The 22,056-nt window shown below is 40.6% G+C and overlaps 3 protein-coding genes across 3 annotated transcripts; all 3 read right to left on the reverse strand.

Annotated features, from left to right (window-relative positions):
* Nucleotides 1–319: 319 nt before the first annotated feature.
* Nucleotides 320–4,223, reverse strand: LOC141017135 (uncharacterized). Its single transcript, XM_073491751.1, has 4 exons — nt 3,917–4,223; nt 3,605–3,657; nt 2,091–2,184; nt 320–1,980 (listed from the first exon to the last, which is right to left on the reverse strand). The coding sequence occupies exons 1-4, from the start codon at nt 4,122–4,124 to the stop codon at nt 950–952; spliced, it is 1,386 nt and encodes a 461-aa protein (XP_073347852.1). The 5' UTR covers nt 4,125–4,223; the 3' UTR covers nt 320–949.
* A 1,560-nt stretch (nt 4,224–5,783) lies between these two features.
* On the reverse strand, nt 5,784–16,031 carry LOC141017132 (uncharacterized). The gene is made up of 4 exons (XM_073491750.1): nt 15,642–16,031; nt 14,452–15,033; nt 9,765–10,541; nt 5,784–9,162 (listed from the first exon to the last, which is right to left on the reverse strand). The coding sequence occupies exons 1-4, from the start codon at nt 15,877–15,879 to the stop codon at nt 8,354–8,356; spliced, it is 2,406 nt and encodes an 801-aa protein (XP_073347851.1). The 5' UTR covers nt 15,880–16,031; the 3' UTR covers nt 5,784–8,353.
* A 1,833-nt stretch (nt 16,032–17,864) lies between these two features.
* On the reverse strand, nt 17,865–21,784 carry LOC141017136 (uncharacterized). Its single transcript, XM_073491752.1, has 2 exons — nt 21,447–21,784; nt 17,865–20,122 (listed from the first exon to the last, which is right to left on the reverse strand). Exons 1-2 carry the CDS (start codon nt 21,715–21,717, stop codon nt 19,125–19,127), a joined length of 1,269 nt encoding a protein of 422 aa, XP_073347853.1. The 5' UTR covers nt 21,718–21,784; the 3' UTR covers nt 17,865–19,124.
* Nucleotides 21,785–22,056: the final 272 nt, after the last annotated feature.

Raw genomic sequence — 22,056 nt, forward strand, 5'->3', positions numbered from 1 at the left:
CCTTGTGCTGCTGTGTCAAACTGGGGGGGGGATCAATAAAGTTACATCTTATCTTATCTAAATTTACATACATGTAAATTGTGCATCATTTTTTAGTTATTTGAAAGGATTTGAAAGGGTTTACATGCATGTTTGATCCATTCAATGATTAATAAAATTCTAATCAAAGATTCATCAAACATTGTTAGATGCAGCCCTTATTTTTAGCACTAAATTAAAACACATTTTGATTAAACCAATGTAAAGGATGGTCTATGGTGAAAGAACTCAACACAGTGTGACATTCAAAACTAGAAACATTTGAAAAAAGTCCAGCTGCTGATTTGAACGATCCTTTAATATAAATCATAACAAAGGGCAAAGGATTTTGGGGATTACATCTGATGGAAAAAAAATTCAACTGGGAACAATAGTCAGGCAGGTTTTTACCACTGTTGACATCAAAACATGAACCTGAGAGGTGCTTCACTGGCTCTGAATGGACGGGGGAGAGTCTATGGGGATAACGAGCGTCTTGTGCTTTTACAGTTTCAGTGCTGAGATGAAGTAAGGCATATTTCTACACGAGAAGCTGAAACAAACGGTGTCGAAGAGTGAAGATCAGTATGCAGGTAACTGTAAGAGGATGTTTTTGTAACGACTCCACACTTTCGACCTTGTTTTTTTTGGATTTCTAGCTTTGGTGGTGTCTTAAAAATACTGACTTGTGTGAATTCCGTTGCATTTCAGTTTTAATAATTATAAGACAAGTACTTAAAAAAGAAGCAAACGTGTTAAAATTGGATGGATTTTGCATAGTAAAATATGCATTAATATACAAAGTCTGTGAGCAATGCCACAAAGTTACAAATCCCAACCAAAGACGCTCGCGCTCACTGGCTTTTTGATTTGGTTTTGAGGGTCATTTGTGTCTTTTCACCTGAGCAACATCCCTTCACACACCTCCCCCTCAGCTGTACGTGTGAATGATTCTGTGCCGCTTCAGATGGTGCATCAGGATGAAGGTTTTCCCGCACAGTGAGCAGCTGTAGGGCCGCTCCCCGCTGTGCGTGCGCTGGTGGACCCTCAGACTGCTCTGCTGCGTGAACCTCTTCCCGCACTGTCCGCAGCCGTACGGCTTCTCGCCCGTGTGTGTCCGGTGGTGTATGCTGAGGTGGGATGAACACTGGAAGTTCTTCCCGCACACCGTGCACCAGAAAGCACGCTTTCTCTTGTGGCTTTGCTGGTGCAGCTTGAACTGGTGTAGGCGGCCGAACGTCTTCCCGCACTGCGAGCAAACGTAGCCCCGCGCCATGCCGGAGAGAGGTCTGTGCGAGGTGTAGCTGCCTGTGGTGAAGGTGTTGTGCGAGGGAGTTACGACTGGTCTCTCTCCAGCTGCAGTCTCCCTCTCGGGGAGTTCATCCGGCTGCCTCAGATGCGAGTACATTTGTTCTTTCTGCCTGTCTTGCTGTGTCTGGTTACCCTGATGTCTGGGCTGAAAACTGGACGACTGTGGAACATCTTTCTGATACTCACTGTTGTAGTCCCCATTACAAGGCCTCTGCGAGGACAGCTGCTGCACACCAGCCGACTTGGCGGTGTTTGAAACCACGTGAGCGTCAGAATGATCCGGGAACGTGTTGGAATACTCCTCCACCACACTGGAAAAGTCAGGAAAACCAGCATCAATGTCATTACCTTCGATTATGGACGACCACAGCTGATTCTCTCGTTCATCGATGGAAAAGTCAGCAGCAAGTTGAGTCTGCTTCCCTGCGCCGTGCTGGCATCCATCCTGACTGAATCCAGATCGGCCTTCCTCCTTCTCCGTCTTGACAGGGAACTGAAGGCCGCTGATGTCTCCTGCAAGCTGACCAGAGTTGTACAAATCACCAAACTCAGAGGCTTTTTGCCTGGCGACCTCTGAATGGTTTAACTGACGGTTTTCTTCAAGCTGCTGGCTCTCTGGGGCAGCAGGATTAGGGTATTGTAAAGCAGAACCTGCAAGTGACAGATGTGCAAAAATCAGAAGCAGCCATGAAGTTAATAACAAGCAAAAAGTATGAACTTGTTTGGATTTATTCTGCACAAACTCCAGTTCTTTCACTCACCAATCGGTCCAGCAGAATCGCTGATCCACAGCGTCTCATCAGGACTTTCTTCTTTAATTGTGAATGAAACAGCAACATCGTCAATCTCAGGAAACTAAATGAAGAGAGGATTTCAAAACAGGAGGTTACTGTTAGAAATAGTATAACAGCCATATTGTGCTATCACAACAGAGCCTGAAAGCCAGATTTTATGATGTGATCAACAAGAGATGACAGATTTTTGTCCACTTGGGGGCAGCACAAATTGTAAACACAACATTGACATATTATCAGCTTACGAAGTAGATTTGACAAACCTGTTTGCAAACAGTTGCGTATATAAAACTCAACATTAACATTCATTTTGAGTTGTGTCGCCACCCGGCGAATATAAGTCCATTATTCACTCTCCTTTTAGCTCTGTTTGCTCTCCACAATCTCCTGAGGAGAATATCTGGCTCTTTAGCTGCTAAATTCTCCTCTGTGTTCACCAACTAGTCGTTTATTTTCTCTGTAGGCTTTGTGGTTCTGGGCAGGTAGTATACAGTTTGTTTTTTAGCTGTTCTGCTGAAAACTGGCAACCACACTGATGAGAGCAGAGAGACTGAGCCAAATCGGTCAAGTTGCAGCAATAAAACCAAAACAAAGAGCTGGAAAACACTAAATCATAGAGCTTTAGAGTGTTGTGGTTAATTATATGTGGATATATTAATTCATTGTATGCATGTTTCACACCAGAGTTTAAGGGACAATTCACCCCTAAATTGAAAAATGTCCTCTTGCATGTAGTGCTAATCATGCATCTAGATTGTTTTGGTGTGAGTTGCCAAGTTTTGGAGATATCTACAAAGAGATGTCTGCCTTCTCTGAAATATAATGGAACTAGATGGCACTCAGCTTTTGGTGCTCAAAGTGCCAAAAAATACATTTGAACAACTCAACAGCAATGTCTCTTTCCAGGAATCATGACCCTGTAAGCAGTGTAGGAACTATTTTTTTCCGTATCACTGCTCAAAATGATACTACTCTACTCATGGACGAGAGGCTTAACTAAGTTAATTAAGTTAGCTAGCCAAGGTAAGGAGGACGGCATTAATGTTTACATCCCGCACTGTCACACCTGATGGACATCTTATCCTCTTGCTTCCTTTTGCGTGGTGATATGGAAAGAAAATAGTTCCTAAACGAAACTGCTCACCAATTTCTGTGGATTATTTTGAGCAACCAGGTCATAATTTCCGGTAAGAGACATTGTCGTTGCGTTTCTCACTTTTTTTTTAACACTTTGAGGACCACAAGCTGAGTGCAATCTATTATATTTGAGAGGAACACAGACACCTCTATGGCAGATAAAAATAATAATAATTATGAACTCTGAACACTGTGTACAAGATATTACCACAAACTAGTTTTTGACTTGGGGCCCCTGGTGGTCCTGGGTCCGGTTTGCCTTCTTTACCTGGCTAGTTAAGTCAGGTACATATACACTGATGTTCCTGACGTAAATCAAACTTAATTATGAAAATGACACAGACCTTAATATCTCCTGTGGGATGCGGACAGTCAGTTCCTCTGTCCATGTAGTTTTCTGTTGCACAAAAGGAAATAATACATTTTAATGAGGTGGCCCAAAGTGACATTAAATGTAATTTAAAAGGAGGAAATGCGTCCAATGTTATTACAATGTACATACATTTATACACAAAATTACAGCATTCCTGCAGCACTGCCTTAACTCATTGTAAATGTAATCACATGTTTGACACTTCTACATTAATATGCATGACACATTAATTTCCTGGAGTCGTTGATGAAGAGCACAAATTAAAGGAAGTGGACCATCTTACCAAAGCCTCGCTGCAGCTGTGCATTCTTGTTCTCCATCATCAGTAATTTCCTCTTCAGCATCTCGTTCTCGCTTTGCTTTCTGGATATTTCAAGATGCAAAAACGCACATTTGTCATCGACTAGTTTGGATATCTCTGTCACTGCTGCTTTCACCAAAACCTCCATTATTGAGGATAACTGGGTTTGAAAGGGAATGCACGTCGCCATGTTAATTCATGCAAAGCAACACGTGAGGGAAATTGTGATTAAAAAATGTCCTTCCACGCAATGATTCTTTCAAAAAATTGCGAAAAACAACGCACTAAATGTTACATCCCTGTTTGTTTCTAGCTAGCTGGAGCCTCTTCTTCCGTGTAGCGCAGGGGTCTACCGTAAATACACGAGTAGACGCGCAGTGACATTACAGTCGACGAGGAAGAGACGGACAGGCATATAGGCTGATGGCCTTCATGTACTTTGTTATCAATCGTAGATGTTTCATGTGAGACTAAAGGTGACTTACCTTCACTCATCTGTCAAACAGCTGTACAGCCTTATAAGTGGCCGGCTGCTCCAAGTCATACTTGTCAAATTGTACTGGAGTTAAAGTCTTTAAGTATCTGATATTAAATGTACTGAAGAATCACATTTTCTAGCAATAAATGTACTCAAGTAAGTACAAGAAAAATTATATTACATTTTATTATATACATGTATGAATTAGGCTTGGGTCGACATATGATTGAATATCGCGATATCTGCCATCATAGTTGGTGTTAGGGAGCTGCTCTGACTGTATTCTAATGTATTACAGTGTTATTTCTCACCTGGCTGGTCCTCTAAAGCTTAGAGGGAAGGGAACCAGCGACTTAATATATTATACTGTCACACTCACTATATATCTAATTCAAAAGTTCCTATTTGCTATTATTTTGTTGTTTAAAACTAATTAACAAAAAATACCAATAAAATATAATTATATATTGTAAGAAAAACCAGACCTGCTCGCCAACAGCAATAATATTGTGTATCGAGATATTTGGATGGGACAATATCGCGATATAAAATTTAGACATCTCCCAAGCCCAGAATGTACAGTACATACTGTGTACTATGGGTCGGCCGTTTATCAGCTAAGACAATGATCAGATCTGATATTCATCATTTTTCTGGTTATTGGAATCAGTGTTTTTTTGTTTTTTCGGTTGCTGATAAAATACAATTATTTAAAAATACGCTACTTTGGCTCAGATGAAGCAAAGTAACTAGTTACTGAAGTTATCAAATAAATGTAGTGGAGTAAAAGAACAATATTTGCCTCCAAAATGTAGTGGAGTGGAAGTAGTAGCAGAAAATGGAAATACTTAAGTAAAGTACAAGTACCTCAAAACTGTGCTATAGTACAGTACTCGAGGAAATGTACATAGTTGCATCACTGTGCTTAATGTCAATGAATCCTGAACTCCATCAGTGCTGTCTAAATATATTTATTTCAGAAGCTAAAAGCTTAATTCTACACTTTCTACAATTTCTGGGGTGATAGATGCACACATCAACATGAGAAAGCAGACCATGCCAGTCTACTTTAAAAGATGAGGTTACCGAACTCTAACCCCTTCTGCAGAACAAGAAGTTAACACATACAAGATTGCTTAAAATACAAAATAACACCGCCAGTTAGCATTGTATTGTATGAGCAAGAAGTTCAATTAAGTTTACATTTTTTACACCAAAAATGTGGAAACCCTGGAAGATTTGTAGAAGGCGTGATGAGAGAAGTAACAAAAGAGCGAGGAGAAGGAAGTTGTGCAAGAAAGAGTTAACATTCAACAAACATTTATTCACACTGATCAATATTAAAATAACCACAGTGCCAGACTCCAGAACCTGATGAACTTAGCTTTGAATTTATTTGAAAATACAAAAAGCTTCACAAAGAAATCTTTTTCTTTTCATTATAATCTTATTTTCAAACATAATCTTACATCTTGTACAATGTGATCAACTATTACTGTAAAAGGTCACATGACACCTGTGAATCATGCTACCGATTGGTGTCAGATTGATGATTATTGATCGCTGACCTTTTGTAGTAAACTACTGAATCAAAGCAGGTTGAAAAGACTATAAATTAAGAAAGAAAGAAAAAATTACAGGAAGTTGACTTTGTGACACAGTTTTGAAAGGTAGGTTACACAGTAGTGGCAGGATTTCATTCCCGTGTGAAAAATGTAGGCACTAATCAAACTGTACTAATAAGGGTTCTGTGTCACCCTGTTGGCCCGAGAAAGGTGCTCTTTCTGTGGGCTTACCTGGAGTGTTACTACTTGAATAACCTCTTCAAGTCACTTGCTCCAACAAATGCAAACTGCACTATCAGAACCATTCGAAATGATTTATTCAGCCAGGTTTTTTTTTGTATTATTATATTAGAGTTTTCCATGTGCAATGCTGCACACTAGACAAGATCCTGCACATACTACATAAAAAATCTCCCTAAAATAAATATCTTTTAAAGGTAACAACATAACCAAAGAGAAGCTTCCCTTCTTCAAATTCTTGATGAACATGGTGACCCTGTGTATCACTGAGGTATTTCACATTTCTTTAGTTATTCATAGTGCACAAAATTCCTGTATATGATTTAGCATGAACTTACTGTAGTCCCTTCCCTTTCTACAGGAAAAACATTATGTTTGGTTAGTGTGCGGTCTGTTATATTTGAAATCTTGGCATGTCACAAAAATCACAGCATGTAATTTAAATTTGTCTTTTTTGAAGGCAATGGTAACTTGAGGTATACAGTGTAGTGTTATATGTTCAGTTCAACTCAAAATGGAGACACTGCTGTCCATCTCCTTCATCAAAAGGAAACCGGTGTGGGACTATTTTTTTAAACAATGGCTTCAAATCGGCACTGAATACAGAATTGGCATTTTTCGTCGTAAATACAAATCCCTGGTCTGTTACAATTTGTCAGACGTAATGTAGGTGCTAACTACAAACAAATCTCATTAAGTCAGAACAATGTTATGTGTTGAAAACTTGCATCTGACGTAAACATGTATGAAACACTGATCTACTCTCTCACTGAAGTGAGTAAGTAATAAGGATAGTAGTAACCTCACTGCATCCTCCTCAAAAGACAAATAGACATTTTCTCATATATTTAAATACAGAATACTGATGTAGATCCACATTACAAAAATGGGTCTAAGTACTTAGTGTCTTATCAAAGCTTGATGAATGTGAGTGATTTCTCATTTTTTCTTAAGAATGGCACAGTAGGATTGAATAGAGAAGACACCTGTCCGATATCTCTAGTTAGTTAGTCAGTGTTGTTCAAGGTATAAATATATTGATACATACTGATTTGAAATATGAGAAACATTTTCCTTTTCTGCAGTATCGACAGACAGGTACAAGCTGTTCTTCTCTCTGACAGCAGGTGACACACACACGCACACACATTATGTTTAAAGGCCTGATCTCTGATTTCTTTTCATAAAAATCTGAAATTTTGCCACCCTAATGATGTGCTAATTTTTCCCCTTGGTATCAAAAACTGTATCAAATGTCGATATTTTTCAAAGTGTTGTATCAAAGTTAGAAATTCCAGTATCATGATAACACTATTATAATTTGTTTCAATTCAGCCACATTGCACTAAATACTGCCAAAAAGTATATCATAATATTTAAAATCTTAAAATCAATAATATTATTGGAAAAAAAAGGACAAAATATATACCGACAGTATATCCTGGATGGTCACAAGCATGTTGATCTTTTACTCTTACCTACTTGTAATTCGAAGGATACCTTTTTTAATAAAGTAACATTAGTTTGACTGAATGACACTTAGCAGTTTTAGTGATGACATACGGTACTTTTAGTATAGAACAAAAATGACTTGGACCTACTGTGAGAACGGAAAGAACACAGCAAAAACCTGATTATTTCAGTAAGTGTTGTCACAGTCGTTAAAACAGTGAAACTCGTGATCAGTCAGAATAAAGACTTTGGCTGCAGACCAGAAAATCGGACAGCTTCAAATGCCACTTAAAACGTTCAATACTGTTTGGTTTCAGTCATTAAGTCGTCATTAAAGCCACTCTTGAGGCCAAATGTGGCCAATTTTGATTAAACAAAGAACAACCGAGTTAACTGTTCATGCCAAAATGAGTGGATGGAGTGGGTCAAAGTAACAGGACAACATTTTGTACAAAGAACTTGAAATGTGACAGCTGGTCAAAGAGCTTTTTTTCCTGTTGTTGCAAAAAAGATTGTGCTTCAGTTTTTCCAAATACAAAACTAATGCTTTTTCTTCCTCTGCTTTAGCTTTTGGAAGTTTTGGGACGTTGACTTGTCATCAATGAGAAAGTAACTTGTGAACTTTTTTTTCCTGCTGGATGTGATGAAGCTCGGTGGAAACTCGTACGGTACATTTCCCTCACATTACTCTACATGCAGTTTAAGGTGCAGTTTCAGGATGCTCATCTGATTGAACATCTTACCACATATGGTGCAGCCGAAGGATTGCTCTGTGATATTTTGACACTGGTGCCTCTGAAATAAACTGAAACTATCAAAGCTTTGCCCGCAAGTTGAGCAAATGAAGCAATTTTGCCTGTTGGCGTCCCTGCCACAGCTGTCCTCACGGTCGCCTGAGGCGCCTATATTAAACTCAAACACAGCTCCCTCGTGAGTCCTGTCACTCACTGCTGTGTACTCGTTCACAGCCACCTCTTGTGTCATATGTTGATCTTGCAGCTCAGGTGCTAGAGACACATCGGAGCTTCTTGACTGCATTCCCATCAGTGAATACTGATCGCTGTGCATCATTTCGTCCTTTTCTTTGTGGTTTAGAAAAGGCAGATCCTTGATTGGTGAGGTATATCCCTGCTGCTCATTGGCCGCCCCAACAGCAGGACTGAGCGGATACTTGACATCATGTAAGAGTACACAGACATTTTGATCGGTAGCATCTTCACTCTTCTCTATCCCAGATGTCCACAGCTGACTTTGGTCTGATGCTCCTGTAGCGTTATCAGTCCCTGCCTCACTAAGAGTCTGAAAATCCTCCCCATTTGGCTCCAGTTTTACCATCACAGATGGCTCACCAACTCTTTCGTTGTACGTAGAACCTGGTAACTGTTCTTCTAAACCTGTCAGTCCGGTCGTTGGCTCTGCCAGGTTCTTCAACGGTTGATTATCAGGCATAGTAAACATCAGGTGATGTCCCTCCAGCATGTCTGTGTTCTCACCTTTTCAGAAGAAAAAAAGCAACAGAAGTTAATGAGCAAATAGTGCTAACACGTGAACTTTTCTTGAGCTTTTAGAGCCTGTTCACACCTGGTATTAACATCCATCCTGGGTGACAGCTCTTAGTCCGTCTACAGCTAACATTGGGAGGTTAAGAGAGCCAAAACATCTAATTACATTACAGTGAACTACATGAAAATCAGACATTTAAAATATTCTGCCTGTTGTTTTGACTTCTTCTTGTTTCACAGAGGACGTCAGTTGAGTAGCAGGGCCTTCAGTGTGGCCCGGGACACGTGTGTACACAATGCTAAAAGGATGTGGTCGCATGCGGCCAAGACCACCTCTGAATGTGGTCTGAGTGATTGGATCTCAAATGCTTCCTCAGTGCCTCTTGGTGATGTTCACACCTATACACAGAGCTGTCCACTTGTGATCGGATCACTCAGGGAGGATGTTAATTACAGGGCCTTATATGGAGGAGTGGTGCTTGTGTGTAAAACATAGATTTAGTAGTAATGGATCAAATCAAAAATGAAAAAATAATCAATAGTTGCAGCTGTAGTCAGCATCTTATCTGTGAATGACACCATTCCTCTCTTACCGATTCTGTGCGTCTTCATGTGGCCCTTGAGGCTGCTCTTCTGATTGAAGCACCTCCCGCAGATATGGCAGCCGTACGGCTTCTCACCGGTATGAATTCGTAAATGTCTTTCAAGGTGGCCGACGCGTTTGAAGATCTTGCCACAGTACGAGCAGGCGAAGGATTTCTTTGGTTTGATCACCTGAAAAGACCTGCTCCTTCTCTGTTGGGGTGGGTGGTGGTGATTCAGCGTGGCTCCCGTCATACCATGCAAGCCTGCTTCGCTTGATATCATCAGTGTGTCTGAGGATCCGTAGGGCGTTTGGGAGATCATGCTGTTTTTCAGTTCTCCATATGGTTTCCCTGGAAAGGAGAATGTGCTACAGGAAGGTTCGACTGGTGGCGGTAGCAACTGAGCGAGCCCCGGGTAGGACGTCATACTCTGCGCTGAGCCGCTGAGATACTCTGTGCTGCTGATCTCTGTGCTGTTTTGACCTTGTAATCTGGACATCCACTGCTGGCTGTCTCTCTCAAATGTTGCGAAGTTCTCACTGAGGTTGTCAACTCCTTCCATTGTCTGCTCACTTCCTCCATGAAAGAGTGGTTGTGTTATATTCTCCTCTGCGGGCTCAGATTTTACATGCACAGGTGTTGTGAGGATGTCCTCATTCTTAGGTAGGCCATCCTCAGCTTTTATCTGGCTCTCTTCCTCCGGGCGATGAGTTTCAGTGCATGGATTCACCTCTGGAATCGGCTTCTGTTCGCCCACCTGGATCTCTACTGCAGTGGGCTCAATACCTGTTAAAGTAGAAAGAATCAGTCATCACGATCATTGTAACCACCCACATCTACACTTTTTACCATTAAACTTTTGAACATGTTGTGGTCATATACAGCCTGTAGGTCAGATGAGGGTTGACATCCAAATTAAACATTCATGGCGATTATTTTGACGATTAATTGATTAATCCTTTAGTCAATAAAATAAAATTTCTCCGAGCCAAACGTTTTTTCTTTAAATTGCTTCTTTTGTCCAACCAACAGTCCAAAACCCAAAGACTCTTTATCTACTGTCATAAATGACAAAGAAAAGCAGCGAATCCTCACATTTAAGAAGCTGGAATCGATTAAACGACTAATTGTCGTAGCTCTACCTCATATACAACCACAGACTTCACCACAGCCTTTTAATAATATAATTATGCATTTATTTTGAAGTCTGTCGGTTTACATCACAGTCTTCTCAGGAGCTTTTCCAAACCAATTATAACCCTTCTGTCAAATAATCAGTACAATGTACTGTATGCATGTACCATCTCACTCCTCTCATCCAGTGACTACGTCAATGACGGTTTCTTTCTCCAAGTTAGACTTAGACTTAGACTTAGACTTCACTTTATTGATCCCGTTGGGATGACTCCCTCAGGGAAATTGAATTTCCAGCAGCATACAGTTCACGAGAAAATAGACTCTTAGCAAAAATAGAAAATAAAGATAGGAATAGAACAAAATACAATAGAATACAATAAAAATAGATTAAAATAAAATAGGATAAATAAAATAAAATAAAATAAATGTGAATGTAGGACTGTATATTTGTTATTGTACAGAAATTATTGCACGAAAGTGAGAGTGTCCAGGTATGTATGTGAATAAATAGATAAATAGATAAATAAGTTGTTGCACAGTGAAATCACAGTATTGCAGTATTGCCGGTTATTTGTTTCCTCCTATTTCCTCCTCCCCCCAAGTGAGGAGTTGTACAGCCTGATGGCATGAGGGACAAAGGAGTTCTTAAGTCTGTTGGTCCTACACTTGGGAAGGAGCAGTCTTTCACTGAACAGGCTCCGCTGGTCACTGATGACGGTGTGCAGAGGGTGGCTGGTATTGTCTATAATATCCAGCAGTTTTTCCAGTGTCCTCCTCTCTGCCACCGTCACCAGAGGGTCGAGCTTCATGCCGACCACAGAGCTGGCCCGCCTGATCAGTTTATCCAGTCTGGATGTGTCCTTCTTGGATGTGCTGCCCCCCCAGCACACTACAGTGTAAAAGAGGACACTGGCAACCACAGACTGGTAAAACATCCACAGCAGTTTGCTGCAGATGTTGAAAGACCGCAGTCTCCTTAGGAAGTACAGCCTGCTTTGCGTCTTCCCATACAGGTGGCTGGTGTTAGTCAGCAGCAACATTTTCTTGCACGACCGGAACAGTGACAAATGACTATAAATATCTAATCTTTAGTCAAATGTCAGTCACTCTGGGTTTAACCACATGGTTGACTGAAATGTGAAAACTGTGATGACTGAACACTGATTTAATCCCATGCATGTCACTGATAAATGTCTTGTACTCCAGTGAGGGGCGTTTGTAATATCTGCTCTCATTCTGATCTACTGGAAGCTGTACTGCCCTCAGCAAATTTTGAAGTCTGATAACGTAAAACAGAGGAAACTAACAAGCTGTGCTGAAGGAAAAATCACGACACCAAACCATCTGAAATGAAGAAATTTGAAGAAATGTACAGAAGCATTTTGGATTTGATTGCACAAATGAAAAAATGTGTTTGGTTCTCATTTGTTTGAACTTGATATTTTAAAAAACTGACAACCTCAAAGCTGTATCCTCTAAAACCGCAAAGAAAATTATAAACATTTCTGAAATACGACAAAACCTTCAGGAGCAAGAGGGACAGAGATGTCATTTCACACAGCAAATGCCATTTACTCTTTCAGAGCTACAAGAGAAGTTGTGTTGGACAAAAGAAGCAATTTAAAGACGTCTCTTTGGTTTCTGGGAAACAGTGATGAACATTTTTCACAATTTTTGGACATATTGTAGACTAAATAATTTATTGAGTAATTGTGAAAATAATCTGCAGATTAATCAATAATGAAAAAAATTGTTAGTTGCAGTTTTAAGTGTGTTTTTTAGGTGTTAGGTCTGTCATCCACTAACTACATTGAACACAGAATCTGTCACTTTCTGGGAAAACCCGTGAGATTGATATATTTTGTTCAATCTGCCTGTGTACATGGGAGGGTGTTTTATTGACAGTTAGGGGGCCTGTGCTGGTTCGGCACAAAAGGCTCTTAATGTAGCTTACTGATATGCTAAGATCAGCAGATTTAAAGATTCACAAAGCACCTGAAGGTGATCCGTTTCACTGCTGCATGGACATGAGCTGAGACGGGACCCCAGTTAGTAAAGGGGGAAATTTGCCATATTTTATGTGGATGTCCAGTCAGTGTTGATGGTAAATGTAGTCAGTGGAAGCTATAAATTCCTCAGTGCGTGCATACTGACGGAGAAAGCCGAGTTCTCCTGCTGCAAAATCTGTTCTTCTTCAGACACCAGTCACGTAGTCGGTGTTAAGGAACACCTTCAAGCTATTTCAGCCTGGATTTAGCTTCAGGGCGGCCTGGGGGCGTTCTGATGCTCATTAACCAAATTTATTCTCTAGCTTGTAAACTAGCTCCATCTGCAACAGAGAAAATGGCATCCCAGATTACATGTGCAGAGGATGTTATGGACAAAGATCTATTTTTGAGCACAATGCATCCTGGTACATGTAGGCACTAGAGCTTAACTTTCTTGGTCAGTACAGCACACACTGAGGAATTTGTGGCTTCAGCTGACCACATTTACCACCAACACTGATTGGACAAAATGTGGCAAATTTCCAAATAGGTCTTTCCCTGGGAAGCTGGGAGGATGTAAAAGGCCAGTCTCTTGAACAACTGTCAGGGGGGCACTTTAAAGTCCCCATCCCCCATTTACTGTCGTCTTACTGCCTAAATCACATACTTTAGTTTTTCTCTGCTTGCTGTGACACAGAGGAATGTCACAGCCGGAGACCTCCTGCTGTGAATTCAACCAGGACTCCATGACAGAACACAAAAATAACACGAAGAAATACATCTAGTTAACAATTTGTCGGGGAGATTTGTAGGACCTTCAAATTAAGATATACATTTCCTGCTTCTCCACATCAGAGAGAAATATCTTCAATGTTATTCAAGGTCCCAGGGAAGTCTTTATACTATATACACTAGTATGAAATAACTTATACAATCATCCAGTTCAAATATAAACTGGAAGAGAGCCAGACAGCGCTGGCACCTGGGATGGATCCTTAAAGGAACAGTTCACCCAAAAACTTATCGTTATCTACTCACCCCCATGGCGATGGAAAGTTGGGACATTTCTGGAGCTCAACAGCAAAACAGCACTGCGGCATTCTCCTAAACAACTGAAGTAGATAGGGACTTGTTTTGAAATGTAAAAACAAACATAAAATGGCTCCCTACAAGTCTCCGGAACCCCCTCTATCCGTGAAATTCATTTGAAAAGACAATATTTACACCCTTTTTTAAGCAGAAATCTTCACTGTATCTGCTAAGTGGTCGACCCCGTATCAATGATGGAAACAATATTTTTTTCAAATCAATTTTGGATCTCAGGGCTTCCAAAGACTTGTATGAGCTGTACGGTACCATATTCAGTTGGTTTTATAACATCTAAACAAGTCCCCATCTACTTCAGCTGTTTAGGAGAATGCAGCAATGCTGTTTTGCTGTGAAGCTCCAGAAATTTTTTACACCCCACTTTCCATCCCCACAGGGGTGAGTAGATAACGACTGAATCTTCATATTTGGGTGACCTGTTCCTTTAAGGATCTAAACCTTAGACAACAAAGCACTTTACTTACATCTTCTGTGAATCTTTGTGTGTTCCTTTAAGCTGCATTTCTGGTTGAAACGTCTCCCACAGATCTCGCAGCGATACGGTTTCTCACCAGTGTGAATCCTCTTGTGCCTCTCGAGGTGCCCGGCACGCTCGAAACATTTACCGCAGTATGGACAGATGAAGCCTTTCTTAAACATTAACCTCTTCACCGTCCTCCTCCGCACCGTGTTGTACAAGTTACGATACTGACTGTAACCCAGCAGCCCGCGGCTGAACGGGCTGTGCTGGAAGCCACCTGAGCTGCTGCAGGGCGCAGACAGTCCGCTGTCCAGAGAAGATTCAGGGAGACACAACAAGGAGTTCTGCCCTAAATTCAAATAATCTGAGCTGTTGCCTCCTGATGGAGTTTGCGTGCTCGGTCTCCAATGTGTGCTGTCTCTTTCATACAAGGCCGGCTGGTCAGGTTGTCCTCTGGCCTCTTCACTTCCTTCTTCCACAGGTTCACATTTCACCTGCACCTCGGGTACGGACAGGCTGTTTTGGTCCTTATCCGCGTGCACCTTCTCAAGCAAAGTCCTCTCATCACCAACGTCACTCTGACCATCTGCGGGAAGAAGATAATACAGTTGTAGAACAGAAAAGAAAACCTTGTTCAAAATGTTTTGACACATACATCAATGTCAAAAAGTGTGTGAAAACTGGTCAGTAACTTCATTAAGACACATTTGGTGGGAGGAAGAAACAACAGTAATGACCACCCACAACTTAAACACAATGTTTATGGTCCTCAATTAAGTATCTCACACCTTGATGTCTCCCTGTTCAGGTTCTGAAACCACCTTTTGACAAACTCTACAAAACTCCTCCATAACATTTTTTCAGTAGAAGTAAAGCTTTTCTTCTCAGATTTTAAAACCAGACATTACATATGACATGGCATCTTTGAAACAGTCCCTGCCAGACTTGCTTTGCAGCTGATACATTACTGCTGTGATTCAAGCAGCTTTGTAACAGTGTTCATAAATGTGATTGAGTTCATTCACTTTGTAAGTCCTGCTCCACAAGGCACCTATTATTTAGTCGACCCCCTCTGGCAGGGGGTCCTCAATCCTCAGAGGCAAACACCAAGGTCACACAGGTGTCAAGAAAAACAGAGATTTGGGTGATCAGAGTAGATCAAGTGTGTTCAGGTATGTCAGAGTCAGGTCTCACCATCTCGTCCTTCATTGGCAGGACGCAGGCTCACCCTCTCCTGCGCTGACCTCAGCTCGGTGTGCAGGACCTCGATGTTGCTCTTCAGCTTCTTGATCTCGTTTTCACGCTGACACATCTCCAGCCGCAGCACCACCATCCCGTCCTCCACAACTTTGGCGATTTCTGCCACGGCCGCTTTGGACAAGGCATCGACAACAGAGGCGATCTGAGCCCGCAGAGCGACGCTGCTCAGCATCGTTAAAAAACAAACAAGTATCCGAGAGGCTGAACTTTGAAGAGAGAAAAGTGTCCCGGACGAAGCTGTAACTGATCCGCTTCAGCTAACCGAAACGGGCCATCACTGAAGCCGCTGAACGAGCACAAACTGCAGGTTTGGATTAGCCGAGTGTTGTTTTTAGCGTGTGCCGCTTTCAGCTAGCAGCTAATTAATACAAAGAACACACAGGAACACGGCTGTCGTTCAACGGAAGTGACGACACAAATACCGTAAGCACTGGGGTAAATGCGCAATTCATTTAGCCGATTATTTATCTTATTTGTATTTTTTTCACATTTATTAATTTAAGTACACCACTCAAAGTTAGTTAGTCATGGTGGGATATTTTACTATTTCACTTGATTGTTTATATCAATATCTGAATTTTTATTTTGTGTTTTGTGAATATTTTTGGCCCTCAGAAATATTGCGTCACATTTCATTTGACTTTTATTGCATATCCATGCACATGCATTTATGCACCCACACCCCAATATCCCTAACTAATTATGAGCAGTGTATTACATAAAGGCCCTGCAAATTATTCTAAAAGATGCAGGAAATAATCGGCAGCAGTAACTCATAAAATGGGTTTGTACAAATAAATTAAACTAATTAAATAAAGCAGGAGCGTGTAATTTATAAGACATGGCATTATAACACTGCAGCTACAGCGTTAACTATGTAATGATGTATGTTAACACAATCTTTAAGCAGTTCTACACTGTTTTTAAAAGAAGTAACATTTTAAGTGTATTTTCAATGGCTGTAAACTTTGGAGTTAAAGCAACATTTTGTGAAAATTTGTCTGATTTGGCACCCCCACAGTTTCTGAGTGCAACACCACTGTTGTAAATACAAATCCCAGGTCTGTAATAATTTGTCAGAGGTAATAGAGAGCCAAAGTGTTTCCCTCATGGGAGCTTATTTTGGAATAACTTTGTATAGTAGTGAATGGAGAGAGAGAAATATTTTTTTGATCCTGTGCCATGAATCACACATATGATGGTTGTCAATTTAAAAGAGAATTTTTCATTCACATAACTGCAGTTGTCAATATGGCCAGTTTTATTGTGATTTTCATCTTTTTAGTAACTTTTCTGTGCTGAGTTGGCAGCCATGTTGGTGTTGGTGACATGTGTAGTGCAAGATGATGAAGTTTACGGTTTAACACAAAACTAGATGGTATTTTGCATTAATCGCGCCAAACTGAGACATTATTGACTTGTAATGTTGAAGTAAGTCTAGGTGCTGTATCGTAGGCAACTGGACTTGTTTCAGTTCCTTCAAGACGCTTCACCTCTCATCCAAGAGGCTTCTTCAGTTCTAACTAACTGGAGAGGAGTTGGCAGGCTTTTAAACTCTGTATGGGTGTGTTCTTACAGAGAACAGAGTTAAGGACAAATCCAATTGCCTACGATATAGCACCTACATTTACCAGGATCTGGATGACTGAGAACCTTCATCAACATATGTTGAAGTAAACATGTATGTAACGCTGTGATCCTACCCTCTCACTGAAGTTACATAGTGCAGAAACAAGTGATGGGGGGGCGGAGTGGCTGAGACACAGACACCATTCACATTCTATTACAAGACACTGTACCATCAACATGATTGTGAAGCTGTTATTTTAAAATGAAAAAGTTACATAATGTTGCTTTAACGTGTAGCAGTAAGTGAAGATTGTTTTGTCAACTGCTGTTTCAAAGGTCAACAATGAAAAGTTGAACTTGAACAAGATGTCCTAAAAGTGCTCAAAATATGGATAGTTTGAAATCTACAGTGCTATTTTAGCACCGTGTAATACGATCAATTTCACTTTGTTGCCACCCTTAACCGACAGTATTATGAAGTGGCCCATTTTAGACACCATGTATGAAAAGTCCCCAGGCACTGAAACACAATGGATGTGACTTGACAACCATTAACTTACTTCATTATTTTTAATCCTTCCATTTTACCCCGACAAAATATTATTGAATCCATACAACCATATTCATAACTCATAATTTAGAAAGCTCATAATCAAAACAAAGATAAGCAAGAAAGAAAGAAAATAAATTAGAGAAACAATAATTTCAACTAATAAATACAAACGTTTAAAGTACATGTTAAATAGTTAGTTTTGGAAAACAATGTGTGTACATCTAATATAAATATACATATACTCATTTATACAGTAGATTTGACATTTTTTTATGTACATATACAAAAATCCAGCAGGGGGGACATGAAATTAAAGTTAGAACCTAAAATGTTAATATAAAGCAAATCTTGAAAGACAAACTGTTGCATAGACACACTTCCACACCCTGTTAGTTGAATAAACATCACTTGTGTATACTCAAGGTGTGATAAGTAATTTTAGTTTAAATGAACGGTTTGTGTCTGGAGGGGACATCATCATGAAGACAACATTACCAAAGTGCTAGGCAGAAGATACCAGAGACTTTCCAAGGCACTGAGTACAGTAAGATTATGATAAAACTGGAAAAATTAGGAGATGCATTGATCTTGCTTTTTCTCTTCCAATCCTGATTCCTTTACCCAACCTGAAGAGAGGGTATCTGTCCATACCGACTACTGAGCTGAGCTGAGAGAGATAGATAGATAGATAGATAGATAGATAGATAGATAGATAGATAGATAGATAGATAGATAGATAGATAGATAGATAATATATACTTATGCTGATGAGCCCAGATAAAAATAAATAGCCGGCAGCTACAAACTGTATGCATTTAGAGTATGGTTGGGAAATATGACAATGTTTCTTTTTTACAAAAACACTTTTCTTCATCCATGTTTTCAACACTGTCATCTTTGCAAATTTACACACTAACCAAAAAACTTTACACCAAACCAGCAAAACACTGTTCATTTTTGCAAAGTAAACAATTCTTGCAAAACTCTTAAAAACATGTGTTTGTATCAATACAGTGGACACCAACAGGTCTGGCATGAACTCTGATTAAAGTCTCCACAGGCCTCCTCCATTGCTGTAGAAGGGGTATGGGCCAGTGGGGCTGGTGATTAAACACCTTCCAATGCCTTGCAGAGAGGATATCTTCCGCAGGATTCAAGAACTGGGAGTAATGGGGGAGACTGAACAATTGTGGACCACAGCAGTCCAGTGGAGAAAAACTTGTCCAGATCGTTGACTGTATATAAAGATGGACGATGCATCTCCACTTCCTCCCCCCAGCCCCAGTGTGTGAGTGCTATCTTCCCTGCAGGTGAATCTCTTGATGTATTTTGAGGTTTCCCTGCACAGTGAAGCTTTTACCACACTGCCCACAGCTGTACGGCTTCAGCCCGCTGTGGAAGCGTTCGTGTCTCTGGCAGTTGTCCTGCCTCGAAAACATCTTGCCGCAGATTTTGCAGCTAAACGGCCTCTCGCCCGTGTGCACACTTTGGTGTGTCTTCAGCCGGGTCTTCTGGGTGAAAGATTTGCCGCATTCGAGGCACCTGAAAGGTTTAAAGGTTTGGTGGGTGGTCTTGTGCTCTTCAAGCTGAGACAAGCGGGGGAAACCCCTGTTGCAAACCGAGCAGATGAAGAGTTTCTGATTTGTTCTCCATACATTCATCAGTCTCTTTGCTCTCAGGTTGTTTCTACTGAGGATGTGATCTCTTATGTTTGGTGCTGCTGTATCTGCTGTAGACCTCTGTGCATGAGGGAGGACTAGTGATGGACCAGCCTGTCGTGAAGGAGACAGCAAGCAAGGGTCCTGACTGACTGCAGGGTGTGAAGCATGTCTGAACTGTTCAACGTGAACAGGCTCTGAAGCGGTACTTCTCATGCACACAGGTCGAATCTCCACCTCTACTTTTATCGGCACACTTAAAGAATCATCTGCGATTTTCTCTGCGTCAGCTGATATAGAGTTATAGGAACTTTCTGTATTTCTATGAGCGGCATATTGCTCAGTGTGAGCGGAGAAAAGCTGTATATGCTGCTGTGTTGCAACAGGGCTTTTATCAAACATGCTACAAGCAGGAGGAGGCCAGATGGGGTCATTTCGCTCTCTTGCCTCAAAGAAAACGTCTGCTGTTGCAGTGCTGTCTGTCATTTCCTGGGCAGCAAATTCATCTGCCGACTCGCGTTTCACCACTGGCCCTGTGTCACAGCTCTCCCCTGTTTCATGTCGAGGCTCATGGAGTGAATCAGCAGTTATTGGTTCCTGATACACTGCACATGTTTCCTGGTCTTCTTTTTCGCCTGAAATTGACACAAGGAAAACATGAATTTGACTCCACAAATGCAAATGCAAGTCAACAAAGCTAAAAAGTAGTTGTGTTTCCATCCACCCATTTCATATGCAATTTTAATTTGTGTATAAAAACAGCTGGATGGAAAAGCAGAAAAAATCAGAAACTTTTAATACTGAAAAAAGTACGCTTAGCTGAGGTGAAAAAGTAGATGCATCAATAAAAGCAAAATGCAAGTAAGTGCAATTGAAACTGATTTATCTCTTCACTGTAGAAACAAAAAACAGCAGCAGACAAAAACATCAGAGAGTTGGAGAGTTGTTGAGAGATGAAGAGATTTCACTTGCCCAATTTCAACTAATCTCGTTGGGGCCTCTTCTTTTCTAACGGTGTACTTGCACTAAATTTGCATGGAAACTTGACTAGACATTAACTGGAACTGTACAACGCCATGGCTATTTACTTACCCTGTTCACTGGAAGGTGTCCATGACTGGAAGAGCACAAAGTTTTTTCTGAACTAAAGATCATTTCCTCATCAACTCACATTCTCCTTACCCCTTAAATCAAGAGCTGAGATGATAAGTCAATTGATCGACTGACAGCATTTTTTACTTTTAGTTCATCCAATTTAGTAATTTATAGGCTTGACACAAGTAGTCAATAAATATGTCTTATTTAATTGTAAGGATTTGTTGCTTTTCTTGGTCTTATATGAAGCTGCATTTGTTTCTGTTTCGGTCTGTTGCTCTGACGAAACAAGTCATTTTAAAATGAGGTCATGTTGGACCATTTCTACATTTTCCAAAATTGTCTGACATTTTATTATCTACAAGATTGGCAGGTTAAATAATAATGGAAATATCAATTAATTTGCTTTCAGATGGTTGAACAGGATGCTTTTCTTTGTCTTAAGTCATAGTAAACTGCATATCTACATGCTATGGACTGTTGGTCAAATAGAAAAAGTAATTTAAGGATGTCATCTTAGAATTTAGGAAATTGTGAGGGTCTTTTTCACAGTTCTATAACATTTTATTAATCAAACACATGTGGCCCTGATCATCTAAGTTAGTCTTCTTGAATTAAATGGTCACTGCTTCCAAATTTCATGGTTTCTTTCTACATCTTTACCCAAAATGTTTTGCTTTGGCAATTTACAGGGACAAAGTGCCTAACAGCAATACTTTGGTCTTTAATCTTCAAGCCGAATTTAACAGGACACCATAAACAATCGCCAAGGATCTTAAATTATGTTCTACCAAGCATGAAAAGGTGTGTACAAGCAAGCGAAATCTTAATTTCAGCTTTTTTGAGTTTGGTCTCGCTTCTCACCTTTTTGGGGGACCTGACTCCCGGCTGTTGTTTGCTGCTGAGTGTCCTCAGTAGTTCGGCTCGTAGCTGCTTCTCGAGCTTTGTAGAGTTCAACCTCCATCAGCTTCAAACTAGTTTTGAGCTCCTGAATCTCACTGTCCCTCCGGCACATCTCCAGGCGGAGGACCACAGTCCCGTCCTCCACCAGCTTCGTTATTTCGGCCACCGCAGCCTTCGCCAACACGTCCATTATGGCTGAGACCTGCGTACCGAAAGAGGAGGGGAACGACATCCTGCTGACAGAGAACAAACACTCAAGAGGAGTTAATTTCCAGCTTTAACAAGCAGCTGAGGCTTCTGTAGTGGGACGACGCATCTTCCAAGCTGTTTTATTTTGGTTTACTTCCGGGAATATTAGACGGCGGATGTGACGTAGAGGGCAACTCACGTAACTCTTTTAATAAACGTGAATTGCAAATCTTTCACTTGAGCTCTACTTCCCATTTTGGTTGTTAACAAGAAAATATCTATTAACAGACACGGTACAATTAATTTCTCTTTAAGTAAAGCATAAATGTACTTTATGTATTTATGTATATATATTCACAAAAGCAAATTGTCAAACACAAAG

Source organism: Pagrus major, chromosome 21, assembly GCF_040436345.1.
Source record: "Pagrus major chromosome 21, Pma_NU_1.0".
NCBI lineage: Eukaryota > Metazoa > Chordata > Actinopteri > Spariformes > Sparidae > Pagrus > Pagrus major.